Source organism: Rhinoraja longicauda, chromosome 18, assembly GCF_053455715.1.
Source record: "Rhinoraja longicauda isolate Sanriku21f chromosome 18, sRhiLon1.1, whole genome shotgun sequence".
NCBI classification, from domain to species: domain Eukaryota; kingdom Metazoa; phylum Chordata; class Chondrichthyes; order Rajiformes; family Arhynchobatidae; genus Rhinoraja; species Rhinoraja longicauda.
In genome coordinates, this window is record NC_135970.1 from 27293888 (window position 1) to 27310708 (window position 16821).

The window sequence follows — 16821 nt, forward strand, 5'->3', positions numbered from 1 at the left end:
AATCGCTGCAAAGACATAATATAATGTGAGTTTTACCTTTGCAGTAAACTTCCTGCATTATTATCCAGAAATTTCTTAATTGACTGGGCAATGTTATACACCAGTTACTCCCTACAGATGGCGCCATATTCAAAGTGATGTGGTATGATAAATCTTAATCATATCGCGAAAAGCATACATTTTGCTTGCATTAAATTGAAACTTTCATTGGTACTTTATCTGTCACATGTACCAAAGTACAGTAAAATTCATTTTGGTATACAGTTCAGTACAAGTATCACTATACATAAGCACTTAGATGCAATTTAGATAAGCATCTCACGTACAATACAAGTGTACAGCAGTAGTACACTGAGACAGTACCTCAGATACAGTACAAATGTAAAATAGTAGTATACAGTATACAGAGTGGCAAGATTTGGTGCCATTTTCAGTTATTATAGGTGTACAGTTCTTAACCTGACCATGAAGACCTGTTTTCCTGGCGGCGTTGCAGGGCTGGCCTGGCCAAGTGTGGCTGCGACCAGTCCACGTGCTAGGCCTCTTGGAGTGGCGCCCAGTCCAGCAGAGCCCTAGGCTGCTACAAGGCCTCCAGCAGCCCATTCTACTGACGAGGCACTGCACTGACTCCCACAGGCGGCCTCCTCACCAGTCCATGGGACGAGCAGGGGCCAGGCTCGGCAGCTTCCCTCTCCAAGCAGGATCCCGGTTCCGCAGCATGGATGCCACGCCTGATGTCGGGTATGGCCGTGATACATCTTTGAATTTACTTTTATCCTTTGAATTTACTAAATTGATCATTTTAATCTGAGCAGACAAAGACCATGAAGTCTTGGCAGAATGGATTACCTGGATTAGCTATGCTCCAGTGCATCGAGCATATGGACCAGACTTTAGATCTTTTTCTTTTATATATGGTGCCAAAATATGACGATAGGTGCAAGAATTTCACGTGCAGTTCATACTTGACAATAAAGAACCATTGAATGTTGATATCCATGGAATGAAGGGATATTAGTTATGTTCAGTTATATGAGTGACTTGATCAAGTGGACCCGTTGGGCCCAAACCACTCCTGCATTGGTGCAGCACCCTCCAACCCCATTCTCCCCGCCCCCCTCCCTCTCCCCCTCCCTCTCCCCCTCCCTCTCCCCCTCCCCCCTCCCTCTCCCCCCTCCCTCTCCCCCTCCCTCTCCCCCCTCCCTCTCCCCCCTCCCTCTCCCCTCTCCCCCTCCCTCTCCCCCTCCCCCTCCCCCCTCCCCCCTCCCCCTCCCCCCTCCCCCTCCCCACTAGGGTTGCCTCTCCTGCATTGGTGCAGCACCCTCTCCTCCCCCACTCCCCACCACTTCCCCCTCCCCTCTCCCCCCTTTCCTCCCCCCTCCTCCGCCCCTCCTCCTTCCCCCCTCCCCTCCTTACCCTCCTCCACCCCCTCCCTCCCCCACGCCTTCACCCCCCTAACCCCCTCCTCCACCCCCACCCTCTCCCTTTTCCTCCTTACCTCCCCCCCTCCCCTCCCTCCCGGGAGCAATCAGCGGTTGCTGTAGGAACCTGCCTCCCGGTCCGGGCAGTCGCTATTGGTGTGGGGGGGAGGGGGAAAGAGTCCTGTCCCGTCCCGGTGCGGGGATTTTCAGTGGGGGGGGAGGGAGTCTGATAGCAGTGGGGAACAAGCTATTCTTAAGTATGGAAGCCAAGCTTTGAATGGTCTTTACATTCCGCACTCCACTCCACTGCCCCCCTTCCCTCTTCCCACCCCCCTCACCTCTGGCGTTTAGGGGTAGCACAGTGGCACATTGGTAGTGTTGGTGCCTTACAGTGCCAGAGATCCGGGTTTGATCCTGACCACGGGTGCTGTCTCTACGGAGTTTGTACATTCTCCCTGTGACCACGTGGGTTTTCTCCAGATCTCCGGTTTCCTCCCACATTCCAATAACTTACAGGTTTATAGGTTAATTAGCTTAGATAAAATTTGTAAATTGTCGCTAGTGTGTAGGATAGTGTCTTATAAAATCTCTTGGGATTATCCTTAATGTTATCTGCATTTATGTAATAAATTAAATGACACACCAAATTTGCCACATTAAATTGCACAGCAAGTTTCCACAAGCATCAGTGAGAATGCAAGCTGTTACTTCAAATGCAGTTTTTGAATAAAATTGATCGGAATACTGGAGACAAATCCACCACTTTTCTTTCAGGGAATATTGTTATATATATTATATATTAACCATATGAAAATCATCTCCCATGTATTTTAGGCATGCCTTGGCCTCATTTATACTGTATATGTTGACAGTCTGAATGTGAACTTGGAAAATGTGATTACCAATCTTTTCACATGTTTGGTGCCAGTTGCTGGAGGGTCTCAGGTAAGAGAAATATTCTACTTTCTGACCATTTAAAATATGAATAAATTATATTAATACAGGATGGCATTGTGGTGCTGCAGTGCCAGAAATTCGTGTTGCTGTTTGTGTGGAGTTTGTACATTTGCTCAGTGACTGTGTAGGTTGTCTCCGGGTGTTTTGGTTTCCTCCCACATCCCAAAGATGTACTGGTGGGAAGGTAATTGGCTGCTATAAAGTTTCCCTAATGTGTAGGGAATGGATGAGAAAGTGGAATAACGTAGAACTAATGTGAACGGCTGATCAATGTTCGGGGTGGACTTGGTGGGCCGAAGAGCCTGTTTCCATGTTAAACTAAAACTAAATTAAACAGTATAGAATTTGGGATGTCAGGAGTATAGAAGTTGGGAGTTAATATTGCAGTTATATAAGACGTTGGTGAGGCTGCAGTTGGAGGCCCCATGTTATAGGAACGATGTTATCAAGCTGGAAAGGATACAAAGAAGATTTACAAGCTGCCAGGACTTGAGGGCATAAGCTATAGGGAGAGGTTGAGCTGGCAAGGACTATATTCCTTGGAGGGCAGGAACATGAGGGGTGATCAAATCGAGCTGCACCAAATCATGAGAGGAATAGATTGGGTAGATGTACAGAGTCTCTTGCCCAGAAAAGGGGAATTGAGAACCCGATGACATGGGTTTAGGGGGGGGGGGAAGATTTAATAAGAACCTGGGGGGTAACTTTTTCAAACAAAGGATGGTGGGTGTATGGAATGAGCTTCCGGAGAAGGCAATTGAGGCTGGTTCTATCGCATTGTTTAAGAAACATTTAGACAGGTGCATGGTTAGGAAGATTTAGAAGGATATATATGGGCTAAGCACAGGTTGGAGGGGCTAGTGTAGATGAGACTCGTTGGTTGGTGTGGGCAGGTTGTGCCGAAGGGCCCGTTTCCACGCTGTATGACTCTGACTAACTGCTCGTCCTTAGATGTGACAGTCTATTTAAAGAGTTGATGAGTGAACCTGAAGCTTCTGAGATTTTGAAGCAGTGTTGATGTATTAATTGTTTGTAGCACGATTCCATTTCAGGACATAATGTGATAGAATTATGCTTTTATTTGCATTGTTCACAAATTTACTGAAAATTTGGATTTTTTAAATTAACCAATAGCTTCACCTAAATTAAAAGTTAATTATTGTTTCTTTGGTCCACCATTGTAGTCAGTGGTAATTGTTGATTTCCAGATTTTCCAATGTTATTTGCTCTATTGTCATTTCCACTTAAGAATAATAGTATATAGTTTAGCATCAACATGTTTTTATGGTGAGCATTAGATTTGGCTTGGAAGGCCAGTTAAATTATAAATTGAGAATGCCCATTCAAGTAGTGACGATGAATCAATGTTAGACGCAGCTGTCATAATATTAAAAAGCATTCCTCGGTCAAATGGGGCACTACTGCTCAATATTAAATCCTGCAACAAAGCAGAGTGATGATAGATAGTTTGTTAAAATAACTCAAAAACATATTAGTATTTGCTTCTTAAACATTGCGATAGCCCTTGCCTCAACTACCTCCCCCGGCAGCGCGTTCCATACACCCACCACCCTTTGTGTTAAAAAGTTACCCTTTGGATTCCTATAAAATCTTTCCCCCTTCACCTTAATTCTATGCCGTCTGGTTGCTGATTTCCCTACTCTGGGCAAGATACTCTGTGTGTCCACCCAATCTATTCCTCTCACAATTTTATATGCCTCTATAAGATCAATGCCCTAGAATGTTAGTACTTCCCACACTGATCTCAGTGTCCTCCATGTCCTTTTCCTTGGTACTGGTTCAGCACCTTGCCTATATCCTCTGATACCAAACATAAATTTCCTCCTTTATCCTCTCGCTGTTTACTCTGGTTTTTAATGTATGTATAAAAGCCTTTAGATTTTCTTTAATCCTTCTTGCCGATTACATTTCATAGCCCCTTTTAATCCTTCTAATTGTCCTCGAGTTCTCTTCTGCTTCATTTATACTCCTCAAAGGCCCTGTCTGATTTCATCTTAACCTTGCATGTGCAGCTGCAGAAATGGGTAGAGAAATAATAGATGACGTTTTGTCCGAGCAATTGTGAGGTGTTGCACGTAAGGTAGTTGAATGTAAGATGAAAGTATACATTTAATGGCAAGCTCCGAAGAACATTGCAGTGTTATGAGACTTCAGTTAGGCCATATTTGAAATATTATGGAGGCACTGGAGAAGGTGCATGAGGTTTACTAGAATGCTGACTGGATTAGAGGGCATTAGGTATAAGGAGAGGTTGGACAGACTTAGAACATAGAACAGTAGAGCACAGGAACAGGCCCTTTGCCCCACAATGTGTATGCCAAATATGATGCCAAGACCAACTCTTACCTACCTACACATGATCCATAGCCCTCCCTTCCTGAATATTAATGTGCCTATCCAAAAGTCTCTTAAATATATCATATCTGTCTCAACTCCCTGCACCTATTGTCTATTGTCGCACTGAAGTACTGCACTCAAAAATATTGTTTTTTGTTGGGGGACAAAAATTATGTAAATTGTAAGAATTAACACCAACTGCATCAGCGCATTTTCTTGGACTGTTTGTTCCAGGGATATTTTGTTTCCTTGCTGAAATAATGGCCAAGAATATACATTTGCTGCTCACCTATAAATAAGATTTGGACATCACCTAAGCAGTTTACTCAGTTGCAAATTGGAAGCAGAAACTGATTCTATCAGTTATATTGATGCTCTATGCAATGACAGGGGCTTCCAAGGCATAAATGTTTTCACATGCTGGAGAGAAGAACAAACCCCACTCGTGGGATAAATATCTAAAGAACAGCCATTAGGTTCACGTGTTGTAAAAGCCTATGAATATTTCTGACTTTCTAATAGATGTTGTTAAGTTTTGAATGTTTCAGAAAGTAAACTCAAAGAATGAAACAAAATCTAAATGAACTAATAGGTGTCCTGCCCAGCTTGCGAACACCCAACTAATACATATGAGCGAGCATTTGGGAGACTGGCAGATTGATTTTCTGGCTGCTGTGGGGCTGCAGGCATCTTTTGCCGGCTTGAAATTCAGTTCCTGGCTTCATTTATACCTTGCAAACTGTCCAGGTTACGAATCACTGTCTTTATTCAGGTAGTGTGAGAAAATAACTGCAGATGCTGGTACAAATCGAAGGTATTTATTCACAAAATGCTGGAGTAACTCAGCAGGTCAGGCAGCATCTCAGGAGAGAAGGAATGAAAATCAGTCTGACATCAGTCTGAAAAGGGTCTCGACCCGAAACGTCACCCATTCCTTCTCTCCTGAGATGCTGCCTGACCTGCTGAGTTACTCCAGCATTTTGTGAATAACTGTCTTTATTCAGGTTAGAACAGGTTACACAGGAACTGAACCCTTTTGTAACGTGAGTAAACTCTCAACAATAGGTGAAGCTTATTGACAAAGTATTTCTAATTTAGATAGTTTCTTATCTTACCTAAAATCATGAGGAGTCCATCAGTTGTGAACATTACAAACAAATAAACTGCCACTGAGTATTGTCGCTCAAGTTTGATTTATTGCTGTCATTGCATCTACATCATTACAAACATTACAAATAACTGCAACTTTGGTGATTCCTCTTTCGATTGGAAAAGTTTAGGTTTCCGACATTTGTGCAGGGAATTGTCAACAGATGCTTGGGACCTGTTGATGTTTATTGGAAAAGAACTGGGCCGATTGTTTTTTTCAGTTTGAATTTCAAGTGGAGACCGTATCCGCTGGTTTTATCATTCTGGACAAGATGATGCAGCTTGCTATGGACTACATTTATCCAGTCCATTGAGAATCCTAACAATTTATCACAACAATGCTCAGCTTTCCCAGTGAGAACATGCCCAATTTAGCTTCTCAGAGGCATGGGTCCCTTCTCGCTCAAGGCGGCAAGTGTCCCGTCGATGGCAGTAGCTTGGGCTGAGTTTGGAAACAGTGGTGGACGAGCCGGTCCTACTGGGAAGGTCCTCCATCCTCGATGAACAAGTCCTTGGTCCGTGGCGGGCGAACTGGGCCTGCTGGTGGATTTGGCCACGGTTTGTCGGGATACTCCTGGTGCATGGCTGGGGCATCATTTCTCTCTTTAATGTTTAGCTGGTAAACTTTCAACTATTTGAATTGCTGTGCACACTGCCACTGAGAGTATTGTCGCTCAAGTTTGATTTATTGCTGTCAGTGCTTATACATCATCCTTCCTCTTTATGCATTGTAGATAGTTATGATCATTTAAAATCATGTGTATTTCTTCATTGTAGTGGTGTTGGGCATTATCACTTAGCTGTCTCATGATATTGAATAAGCTTTGTTGATTTAAATGGACATCTGCCTCAACCATATTTGTTCTTCTTTAATTCTTAAGAACATTGTATTGATATTATATTTTAACTTTTCCCTATAGAAACTTTTCTCCTTGGGAGCTGGAGATAGGCAATTGATTCAAACTCCTTTGTACGATGGTCTTCCTGTGACAAGCACAAGTGTAGCCCTTCTCTTTCAACAATTGGGTAGGTCTACATTTCCTTAATGATTGTTCAAATATATTTTGTGACATTTTTCAAAATATGAAGTAAATTAAGTACAATGTGACAAATTGGATGACAGGGTCCGAACAGGACTAAATTATGCAGTAATTTCTTGATCCAATCTGGAATCCAAATAAACGCTGGTCTGAGGATCCATCATCTCACGATATTTTATGAATAATTCCGTGATACTTTTGTTTTAAATCATACAGATGCAGCGATTTAAATCGTCATTAGTTGAATTAAAATTATGTGCAAACAGGCAATTGACTGAAGATACAGCATTTGGTATGGAAATGTGAGAATGTTGACTAGGAAGTAGTTGGGTCAGTATTTACAAAAAAAGAGCATTGTCCCTTAATTTTTTCCTTTGTGATGTAAGATGAATGCTATTCAACAGTCACTTCAGCCTTCCACTTGGCTGATTCCTGTCTTTATGATGCAATCCTGGATAACTAAATCTGTTTCTATTCATGTGTAAGAAGGAACTGCAGATGCTGGTTTAAACCGAAGATAGACACAAAAAGTTGGAGTAACTAAGAGGGACAGACCTTCTTCAGACTGGTAGGGATAAGGGAAACAAGAGATATAGATGGTGATGTGGAGAGATAAAGAACACTGAATGAAAGATATGCAAAAACGTAACGATGATAAAGCTGTTTGCAGGGTGAAAATGAGAAGCTAGTGTGACTTGGGTGGGGGAGGGATACGCAAGTTGCACTAGGTTCTCATTTTCATCCTACAAACAGCCTACTATGGCCTGTTTATCATCGTTACTATGGCCTGTTTATCATCGTTACTTTTTTGCATTTCTTTCATTCATTGTTCTTAATCTCTCCACATCACCGTCTGTATCTCTCGTTTCCCTTATCCCGAACCAGTCTGAAGAAGGGTCTCTACCCGAAATGTTACCCATTCCTTCTCTCCAGAGATGCTGCCTGTCCCGCTGAGTTACTCCCGCTTTCTGTTTCTATTCATGTTCTGTTTTCTGAACAGGTGTTTGGGTTTATATGTCTGAGTTACAGAACAGCCACTTGCATTAAGCAGTACCTTCATCATGGCAAAAATATCTAAAGACACTTCATAAGAGGATTATAAAATTGCTGACCCAAGCACACAAAGACGTCAGGATCTGTGACCAAAACCTGGTTAAAGAGGTGGATTTTAAGAAATGTTTTAAGTAAGGTGAAAGTTTATGATGGGAATTTTTGAGCTGTTAGGCCGTTAGCAGCTGAAGGCAAGGTTGTTAAGCATAGAGTAATTAGAACCAGAATGGTGGAATGCAGCTATCACAGCTGGATCAGAAGAAAAGAGATGGGGGGTAAGGTGAGATTAGTAAAATGGGTGAATATGATGTTGGTGCTATTTCATTTCTGGACAACAGTTGTCTTGGAACATAAATCTAGGTAGGGAATAAGATGAGGCACAGGCCAGGGATACAGAATTTTCATATTTGGAGAAAATAAATATGTGGATGCGAGTTTTGGGTGAAATGGGTTAATGACAAGCAAAGTCAGATGTTTTAAAATGAATGCAGGTGGTCTTATTGATGAAGTGAAATTGGGTCAACACAGAGTCACTAAAAGCACCAAATTTGTGGATAGTCTACTTTACCTTCGGGCAGTTGCCTGGGAGATGGAAAGTTAAATGTTAATTTATTCTTGGTTGTTTCTTATGGTGTGCTTGAGTACCTTCAGAGGTCAGTCGTTTTGAGAATTTGAGCTGATTCTTTTTGTCAGATCTTTTATTATTTTATAATCATTTGTACATCTAATGAGTGGCGTATTTGAGATATTTCCTAACATTTTTGATGTTACGTAAGTGCAAAAGGGTAATTTCTCCTGCCGAAGCTGTTTCCTTTGTTTTTTGCTCCATTTCTGTCATTTAAGGACAACTACAGACATAAGCCCAAGAGATATGCTCACATGGTTTTTGAATTGCGCTACTCAGAATGTATTTGTTTTTTTACTTAGTGGTTGAATGTTATCATCTCACTTTCAATATATCTGAAAATATCAGATGGAAATTCTTCAGGATGAAACTTAATAGTATTGCACAAAATATTGTTTAAAAATGCTGATCTATAGTCCGTACCTTTACTTCTATGAAAGTGAAGGTTTGGGAATTATGCCTTTGGAAAGCATCTTTTAAAGCGGGTGTTTTTGTTTAGTTACATTAATACATTGATTATCAAATCAGATTAGAACAATTTCTTTGTTTGCAAAGAATGTTGAGTTGCAGCACATGGAAAAGTACTGCATAGAGTGATCATAATTGTTTGGGCAAATCATAAGTATGTTTCATGTTGGATTCTTAACTTCGAAATCAGGAAATAGATGTTGTTTCCAAAATTATTCCTTGTGTATATGTCTCTGTTACCAACAGGATGTTGTTACTTTTTTTAAAGATTAAACATTTGTTCTGTAAATGAGTCCATAATGATTTGTTGGTGATTGTTATTTGTGAGTGTTATTTCCTACAGGAAATTAATTGCCTTTCAGCAATCTGAAGAGCTAAGTAAACACTGATGAAACAAACATGTTTCACAGCAGTGATCATGGTTGACCCATGGACTACAACATGTTAAAATAGAGTATATCCATGGACTCTAAATTTCTGCTTAAAATAAATAGAGACTAGAATGAAGGAGAAAAATGGAGACTACAACTTTCCAGCATCAGAGTAGATATCACAATTACAGCTTTATATATTGGGAATTGTGTATTTGTAATAAAATGACTCTTATACAGCAAAGCAAAAACAAACTTAAAAGGCATTTTGTGCACAAGGGTTAAAAACCTGGTGGTGTGAAATAGTCAAAGTAGTCTGAACGTGCAATAAGAACATCAACATTTTCACATACCCAAGTGAAAAATATTGCAAAGAAAAGAATTAAGTTATTGTATTGCTAGACAATGAAAATCACTCCATTAACAAAGGTCTATTTGGATTCTGGTTGAAAATAAACTTAAGTAAAAGATTATATTTGTTACTTTGTGTGAAAAAGCACATTGATCAGCAAATTAAAAATTTTAAGACTGGACAACACAACACTTTCATCTGAGAATTGAGGACTAATTGCATATTGATTTATAATTGCATATGATTACCGTGGTGGCACAGCGGTAGAGTTATTGCCTTACAGTGTTGGAGACCCGGGTTCGAACCCCACTACGGGTGCTGTCTATACTGAGTTTGTTCGTTCTCCACGTGATTGCCTGGGGTTTTTCCGAGACCTTCGGTTTCCTCCCATACTCCGAAGATGTACTGGTTTATCGGTTAATTGACGTGGGATAAGTAAATTGTTCCTATTGTGTTTAGGATAATGTTCTTGTGTGGGGATCGCTGGTCGGTGCAGACTCGGTGGGCTGAAGGGCATGTTTCCATGCAGTATCTCTAAACTAAACCAAACCAGAGCTGTATGTAAAAGTTTCTGACATAAATTGATGGGCAGTTGATGCTCAAATTACTCATTATTCAAATTGGCAAATGTCTCAAATAATTACAGTGTGTTAGCACAAGAAATGTCAGGTAGTGGAAAGATGCATGGAATTCAAGGCAATTTTGTTGAGAAAAATTATTGTAAATGAAATTGTGTTGTATTACCCCCGACACCGGTGAACATCCAGGGAATGGACATCAAGAGGGTGGATTCCTATAAGTACCTGGGTGTCTACCTCAACAATAAACTGGACTGGACTGAAAACGCCGATGCGCTATACAGAAAGGGCCAGAGCAGACTTTATCTGCTAAGGAGACTCAGGTCCTTTGGAGTGCAGGGGGCACTCCTAAAGACCTTCTACAACACGGTGGTTGCATCAGCCATTTTCTATGGAGTGGTCTGCTGGAGCAGCAGCATCTCAGCGGCGGAAGGGAAGAGACTCGACAAGCTGGTCAGGAAGGCCGGCTCTGTCCTGGGTTGCCCCCTCGACTCAGTGCAGGTGGTGGGAGAGAGAAGGATAATGGCAAAGCTAACATCGCTGCTGGACAACGACTCCCACCCCATGCAGGACACTGTCACTGCACTAAGTAGCTCCTTCAGTGACAGACTCCTTCACCCCAAGTGCGTGAAGAAAAGATATAGGAGATCTTTCCTTCCCGCTGCTATGAGACTGCACACCAGCATTGCTCCCAGCAGACGAATCAACAATAACAGCTAAGAACACACAGAAAACTGATGACAATTTATGTATCTTCTATTTATAATGAATGATCTCTTGCTCTCTGGCTATCCACTTTGCTGCTGTAACACTGTAAATTTCCCCGGTGTGGGACGAATAAAGGAATATATTATTATTATTATTACTTAATGTACAGTGTTTTTTTTCTCTCCTAAATTGTATTTTTTTAAGTTCCCTGAATTGCTGTATTTAGATGAAAAAAAGCCCAAAAAAACCCACTTGTCAGTAACGAGTATTATTTTGAGGGGTATGAATGCACTTAAGATGAAATGAGTTTCTCGACTGTGCTACAAGCATAACAGGAAAGACATGATCAGTGCCAGGTCATATGATATGCTTCAGGAAATGTGGACTAAGGACAATGTGATCAATACTTTACAAAACAATATTTGTGAACAATCGTCTAAAAATTGGGCCAATAATATTTTGTTTTGCACAGATTTGTTTTTGTCATTACTTGTATTTTCACTATAACTAATTAAAAACATATTGAATTCTATTAAAAACATAAAAACTGTCTCGTGGGATCTGTGGGTAGTTTTCTGCATACTTTAAATGGAATGTGTGTAATGATGCTTTTTGGCTTTCATTTCAATTTACAGCAGAGACAAAAATGAATTCCATGACTGTCTATTCTCTCAATATGTTTCAAGCATGAAATAGGTGCCATGAAATAAAGTGATGACCTTTAAAACTTGTCATTTTATTTAGTATCATAGAAACACAGAAACATAGAAAATAGGTGCAGGAGTAGGCCATTTGACCCTTCGACCACCATTCAATATCAGTACCCCTTTCTGGCTTTTTCCCCATGTCCCTTGATTCCCTTAGTCCAAGGAGCTAAATCTAACTCTATTGAAACCATCCAGTGAATTGGCCTACACTGCCTTCTGTGGCAGAGAATTCCACAGATTCACAACTCTCTGGGTGAAAAGGTTTTTCTTCATCTCAGTCCTAAATGGCCTACCCCTTATTCTTAAACTGACTCCTGGTTCTGGACTCCCCCAACATCGGGAACATTTTTCCTGCATCTGTCCAAACCTCTAAGAATTTTATATGTTTCTATAAGATTCCCTCTCATCCTTCTAAATTCCAGCAAATACATGCCCAGTCGACCCATTCTTTCATCATATGTCAGTCCTGCCATCCCGGGAATTAACCTGGTGAACCTCCGCTGCATTCCCTCAATAGCAATAATGTCCATCCTCAAATTAGGAGACCAAAATTGTACACAACAGGTGTGGTCTCACCAGGGCCCTGTACAACTACAGTAGGACCTCCTGGCTCCTGAAATCAAATCCTCTTGCAATGAAGGCCAACATGCCATTGGCTTTCTTCACTGCCTGCAGTACCTGCATGCTTGCTTTCAGTTACTGATGTGCAAGCACACCCAGGTCTTGTTGCACCTCCCCTTTTCCTAATCTGACACCATTCAGATAATAATCTGCCTTCCTGTTCTCGCCACCAAAGTAGATAACCTCACATTTATCCACATTATACCGCATCTGCCATGCTTCTGCCCACTCACCCAACCTATTCGTTACCCTGCAGCCTCATAGCATCCTCCACGCAGCTCACACTGCCACCCAGCTTTGTGTCTTCCGCAAACTTAGAGATGTTACATTTAACTCCCTCGTCTAAATTGTTTACATAGTGTAAACAACTGAGGTCCCAGCACTGAGCCTTGCGGCACCCCATTCTGAAAAGGACCCGTTAATTCCTACTCTTTGCTTCCTGCCTGCCAACTAGTTCTCCATCCATGAAAATACCCTACCCCCCCCCCCCCCAATACAATGTGCTCTAATTTTACCCACTAATCTCTTGTGTGGGATCTTGTCAAAGGTTTTTTGAAAGTCCAGATACACCACATCCACTGGCTCTCCCTTATCCATTCTACTTGTTACATCGTCAAAAAATTCCAAAAGATTAGTCAAGCATGATTTCCCTTTCATAACTCCATGCTGTCGTTGACCGATCCCGTTACTGCTTACCAAATGTGCTGCGATAATATCTTTAATAATCAACTCCACCATCTTCCCCTCTACCGATGTATGGCTAACTAGTCTATAATTCCTCATTTTCTCTCTCTCCCTTCTTTCTTAAAACGTGGAGTTACATTGGCTACCCTTCAATCCACAGGAACTGATCTAGAGTCGAGAGAACATTGGAAGATGATCACCAGTGCATCCACAATTTCTAGGGCCACCTCCTTGAGTACTCTGGAATGCAGACTATCAGGCCCTCGGGATTTATCTGCCTTCAGTCCCGACAGTTTACCTCACACCATTTTCTGACTAATGTGGATTCCCTTCAGTTCCTCCCTCTCACTAGATCCTTGGTCCCCTAGTATTTCCGAGAGACTGTTTGTCTTCTTTAGTGAAGACAGAGCCAAAGTACTCTTTTAACTGTCCTGCCATTTCCTTGTTTCCCATTATAAATTCACCTGTCTCTGACTGTAAGGGACCTACATTCACCGTCACTAATCTTCTCCTTTTTACGTTCAGTTTTTATATTCTCTGCAAGCTTTCTTTCATGCTCTCCCCCCCCCCCCCCCCTCTTAATTAACCCCTTTGTCCATCTCTGTCGCGTTCTAAATTTCTCTCAGTCCTCTGGTTTGCCGCTTCTTCTGGCAAATTTATATGCCTCTTCCTTGGATTTAACACGGTCCTTGACTTCCCTCGTCAGCCACGGTTGAGCTGCCTTCCCAGTTTTATTTTTGCACCAGACAGGGATGAACAATTTCTGGAGTTCATTCATGCGGTCTTTAAATCTTTGCCATTGTATCTCCACTGTCAACCCTTTAAGTATAATCATAGTTTTGTTTTTCTTTAGTTTAAGTTACTTGTATCCAAGTACTTGTTTTAGTGTAGGAAAAAAACTGCAGATGCTGGTTTAAATCGAAGGTAGACACAAAATGCTGGAGTAAAGGGCCTGTCCCACTTAGGCGATTTTAAGGCGACTGCTGGCGACTAGGCTGTCGCCGACAGTTCGCCGGGGTGTCGCAGGCATGATCGTGAGGAGTCTTCCAAAGATCGTAGTGGATCTCGGCGCGTCGCTGAGAAATCAAACGGTTTGAAATTTCTCGGCAACAGCTGGCTTGTCGCCAGGTATCGTAGCTAATTGTGGTCGCTGTCGCATGCTGTCCCCAGGTTTGATAGGTTCTCTTAAGATGCATTTAGAAGCACATAATATTAAAATAAGTAAAGTCATTTCAAAATACCATAAAATGCTTGTGTTTAACAAATTTATTTACCGTCAGGACATTTGACAGGTAGATTGGAGGCGACAGTTTGACGGTCAGGTAAGCGTGGGAATTTTTGCGATGTTTTTGGCCTCAGCCATTACATTTAAAGTGAGCTCCAAACCCAGATATGCAACCCAGAACCCAGATATACATCTCCCTTACATTTTCAAAGAATGCCCACACACTTTTCACAAAAATCTACTTAACCACTTTTAAAATTATTATTTTTTAATACAGCTATTAGTAAACTGGAAGTAAATCCAGTTTATGCCTTGTTACAGTGAGGCTTGTTTTTTAATTAACCCATACAAGGTGTATTAGTTCCAAACTCTCAAGTACTTACCGACTTGTCAGTGATTTCATCGAAAACCAGGACACCGGAGAAGCATTGACAGCGTGGGAATTTTCGCGATGTTTCAGAAGATGCAGTAATCTTGACCTGACTCGGCATTGTCGTGGTCATTGTCATCAGGTAAAAGAAAAGTTTGGCAATCTGCTACGACTTTGACAGTCGCCGGCAGTCGCCAAAAAAATCACCTAAGTGGGACAGGCCCTTAACTCAGCAGGTCAGGCAGCATCTCGGGAATGAAGGAATGGGTGATGTTTCGGGTCGAGACCCTTCTTCAGACTGATGTCAGGGGAGGGGATGGGACAAAGATCGAATGTAGTCGGTGGCACTAAGACTAGTGGGAGAACTAGGAAGGGGAGGGGCTAGATAGGGAAAGCAAGGGCTATCTGAAGTTAGAGAAGTCAATGTTCATACCGCCGGGGTGTAAACTGCCCAAGTGAAATATGAGGTGCTGTTTCTCCAATTTGCGCTGGGCCTCACTCTGACAATGGAGGAGGCTCAGGACAGAAAGGTCATATTGGGAATGGGAGAGGGAGTTGAAGTGCTGAGCTACCGGGAGACCAAGTAGGTTAAGACTGACTGAGCGGAGGTGTTCAGCGAAACGATTGCCGAGCCTGGGCTTGGTCTTGCCTATGAAGAGAACAGTAGATGAGGTTGGAGGAGGTGCAAGTGAACCTCTGCCTCACCTGGAAAGACTGTTTTGGTCCTTGGATGGAACCGAGAGGGGAGTTAAAGGGACAGGTGTTGCATCTCCTGTGGTTGCGGGGGAAAGTACCTGGGGAGGGGGTGGTTTGGGTGGGAAGGGACGAGTTGACCAGGGAGTTTCGGAGGGAACGGTCTCTGCGGAAAGCAGAAAGGGGTGGAGATGGGAAGATGTGGGCAATAGTGTGATCCCGTTGGAGGTGGCGAAAATGTTGGAGGCTTATATGTTGTATGCGACAACAGATGGGGTGGAAGGTGAGGACAAGGGGGACTCTGTCCTTGTTATGAATGGAGGAGGGGGAGCAAGAGCAGTGCTGTGGGATATTGAGGAGACCCTAGTGAGAGCCTCATCTATAATGGAAGTGGGGAACCCTGTTTCCTACTGATGAGGACATCTCCGATGCCCTGGTATGGAACACCTCATCCTAGGCGCAGATGTGGCTTAGAATTGGGAGTAGGGGATAGAGTCTTTACAGGAAACAGGGTGGGAAGAAGTGTAGTCAAGATAGCTATGGGAGTCAGTAGGTTTGTAGTAGATATCGGTCGATAGTCTGTTTTCTGTGATGTAGACGGTGAAATCCAGAAACAGTAGGGAGTTGTCGGAGATGGTCCAAGTGAATTTGTTTTAGTGCTCTAGTTATGAGTATGTGCATCCCTCTTGAATCTTAAGTTTAATCATAGAATGTTTACAACACAGAAGTCGTCTCTATGAATACCAGTCCAGTGGCTCTGTCCTTGTAGTTGCAATCACTCATTCTCCGAGTAAATTACACCAATTATGTGGGGAATGGATGAGAAAGTGGTAACAGTGTGAATGGTTGATCAAGGGTTGGTGGGCCGAAGGGCCTGTTTCCATGCTGTATCTCTGAACTAATGTAAATATTCCAGTAACCATTCTCTTAAATCTTTTCTGGACTCTCGCTAACATCTTCACATCCTTTCTATAACGGGGCAAATAAAATTGAACCTAGTAATCCACTTAAGACTTGTTTTATGAAAGTTCTGCCCAATTCCCATGTATTTGTAATCTATGACATAGAGACATAATCATAGAGTCTTACAGAATGGAACCAGGCTCTTCAGCCCAACTTGTCCATGCTGACAAGGATGCCCCATCTATGCATGTCTGCATTTGCTCCATTTCTATATATTTCCTATCCATGTACCTGTCCAAATGTCTTTTAAATGCTGTTAGAGTACTTGCCTCAACTACTGTCTCTGGCAGCTCGTTACATATACGCACCATCCTATTTGTGGGGAAAAAAATGCTCCTCTGGCTCCTATTAAACCTTTACCCTCTCATCTTAAACCAATGTCCTCTGGTTCTTGACACCCCTACTCTGCATAAAAGTATCTGCGCATTTACTCTATCTATTCCCCTCATAGAGTCATGCAGTATAGAAACAGACCCTTCGG

The 16821-nt window shown here is 42.2% G+C and overlaps 1 protein-coding gene across 2 annotated transcripts in view; it reads left to right on the plus strand.

The window, feature by feature from the left end:
* sbf2 (SET binding factor 2) overlaps positions 1–16821 on the plus strand; it is a 291683-nt gene that overhangs the window by 107967 nt on the left and 166895 nt on the right. For both annotated transcript variants that reach the window (XM_078415378.1, XM_078415380.1), the window contains exons 5-6: positions 2256–2366; positions 6806–6911. In XM_078415378.1, the coding sequence (XP_078271504.1) occupies positions 2256–2366; positions 6806–6911 (217 nt within the window). The remainder of the gene's footprint in view (positions 1–2255; positions 2367–6805; positions 6912–16821) is intronic.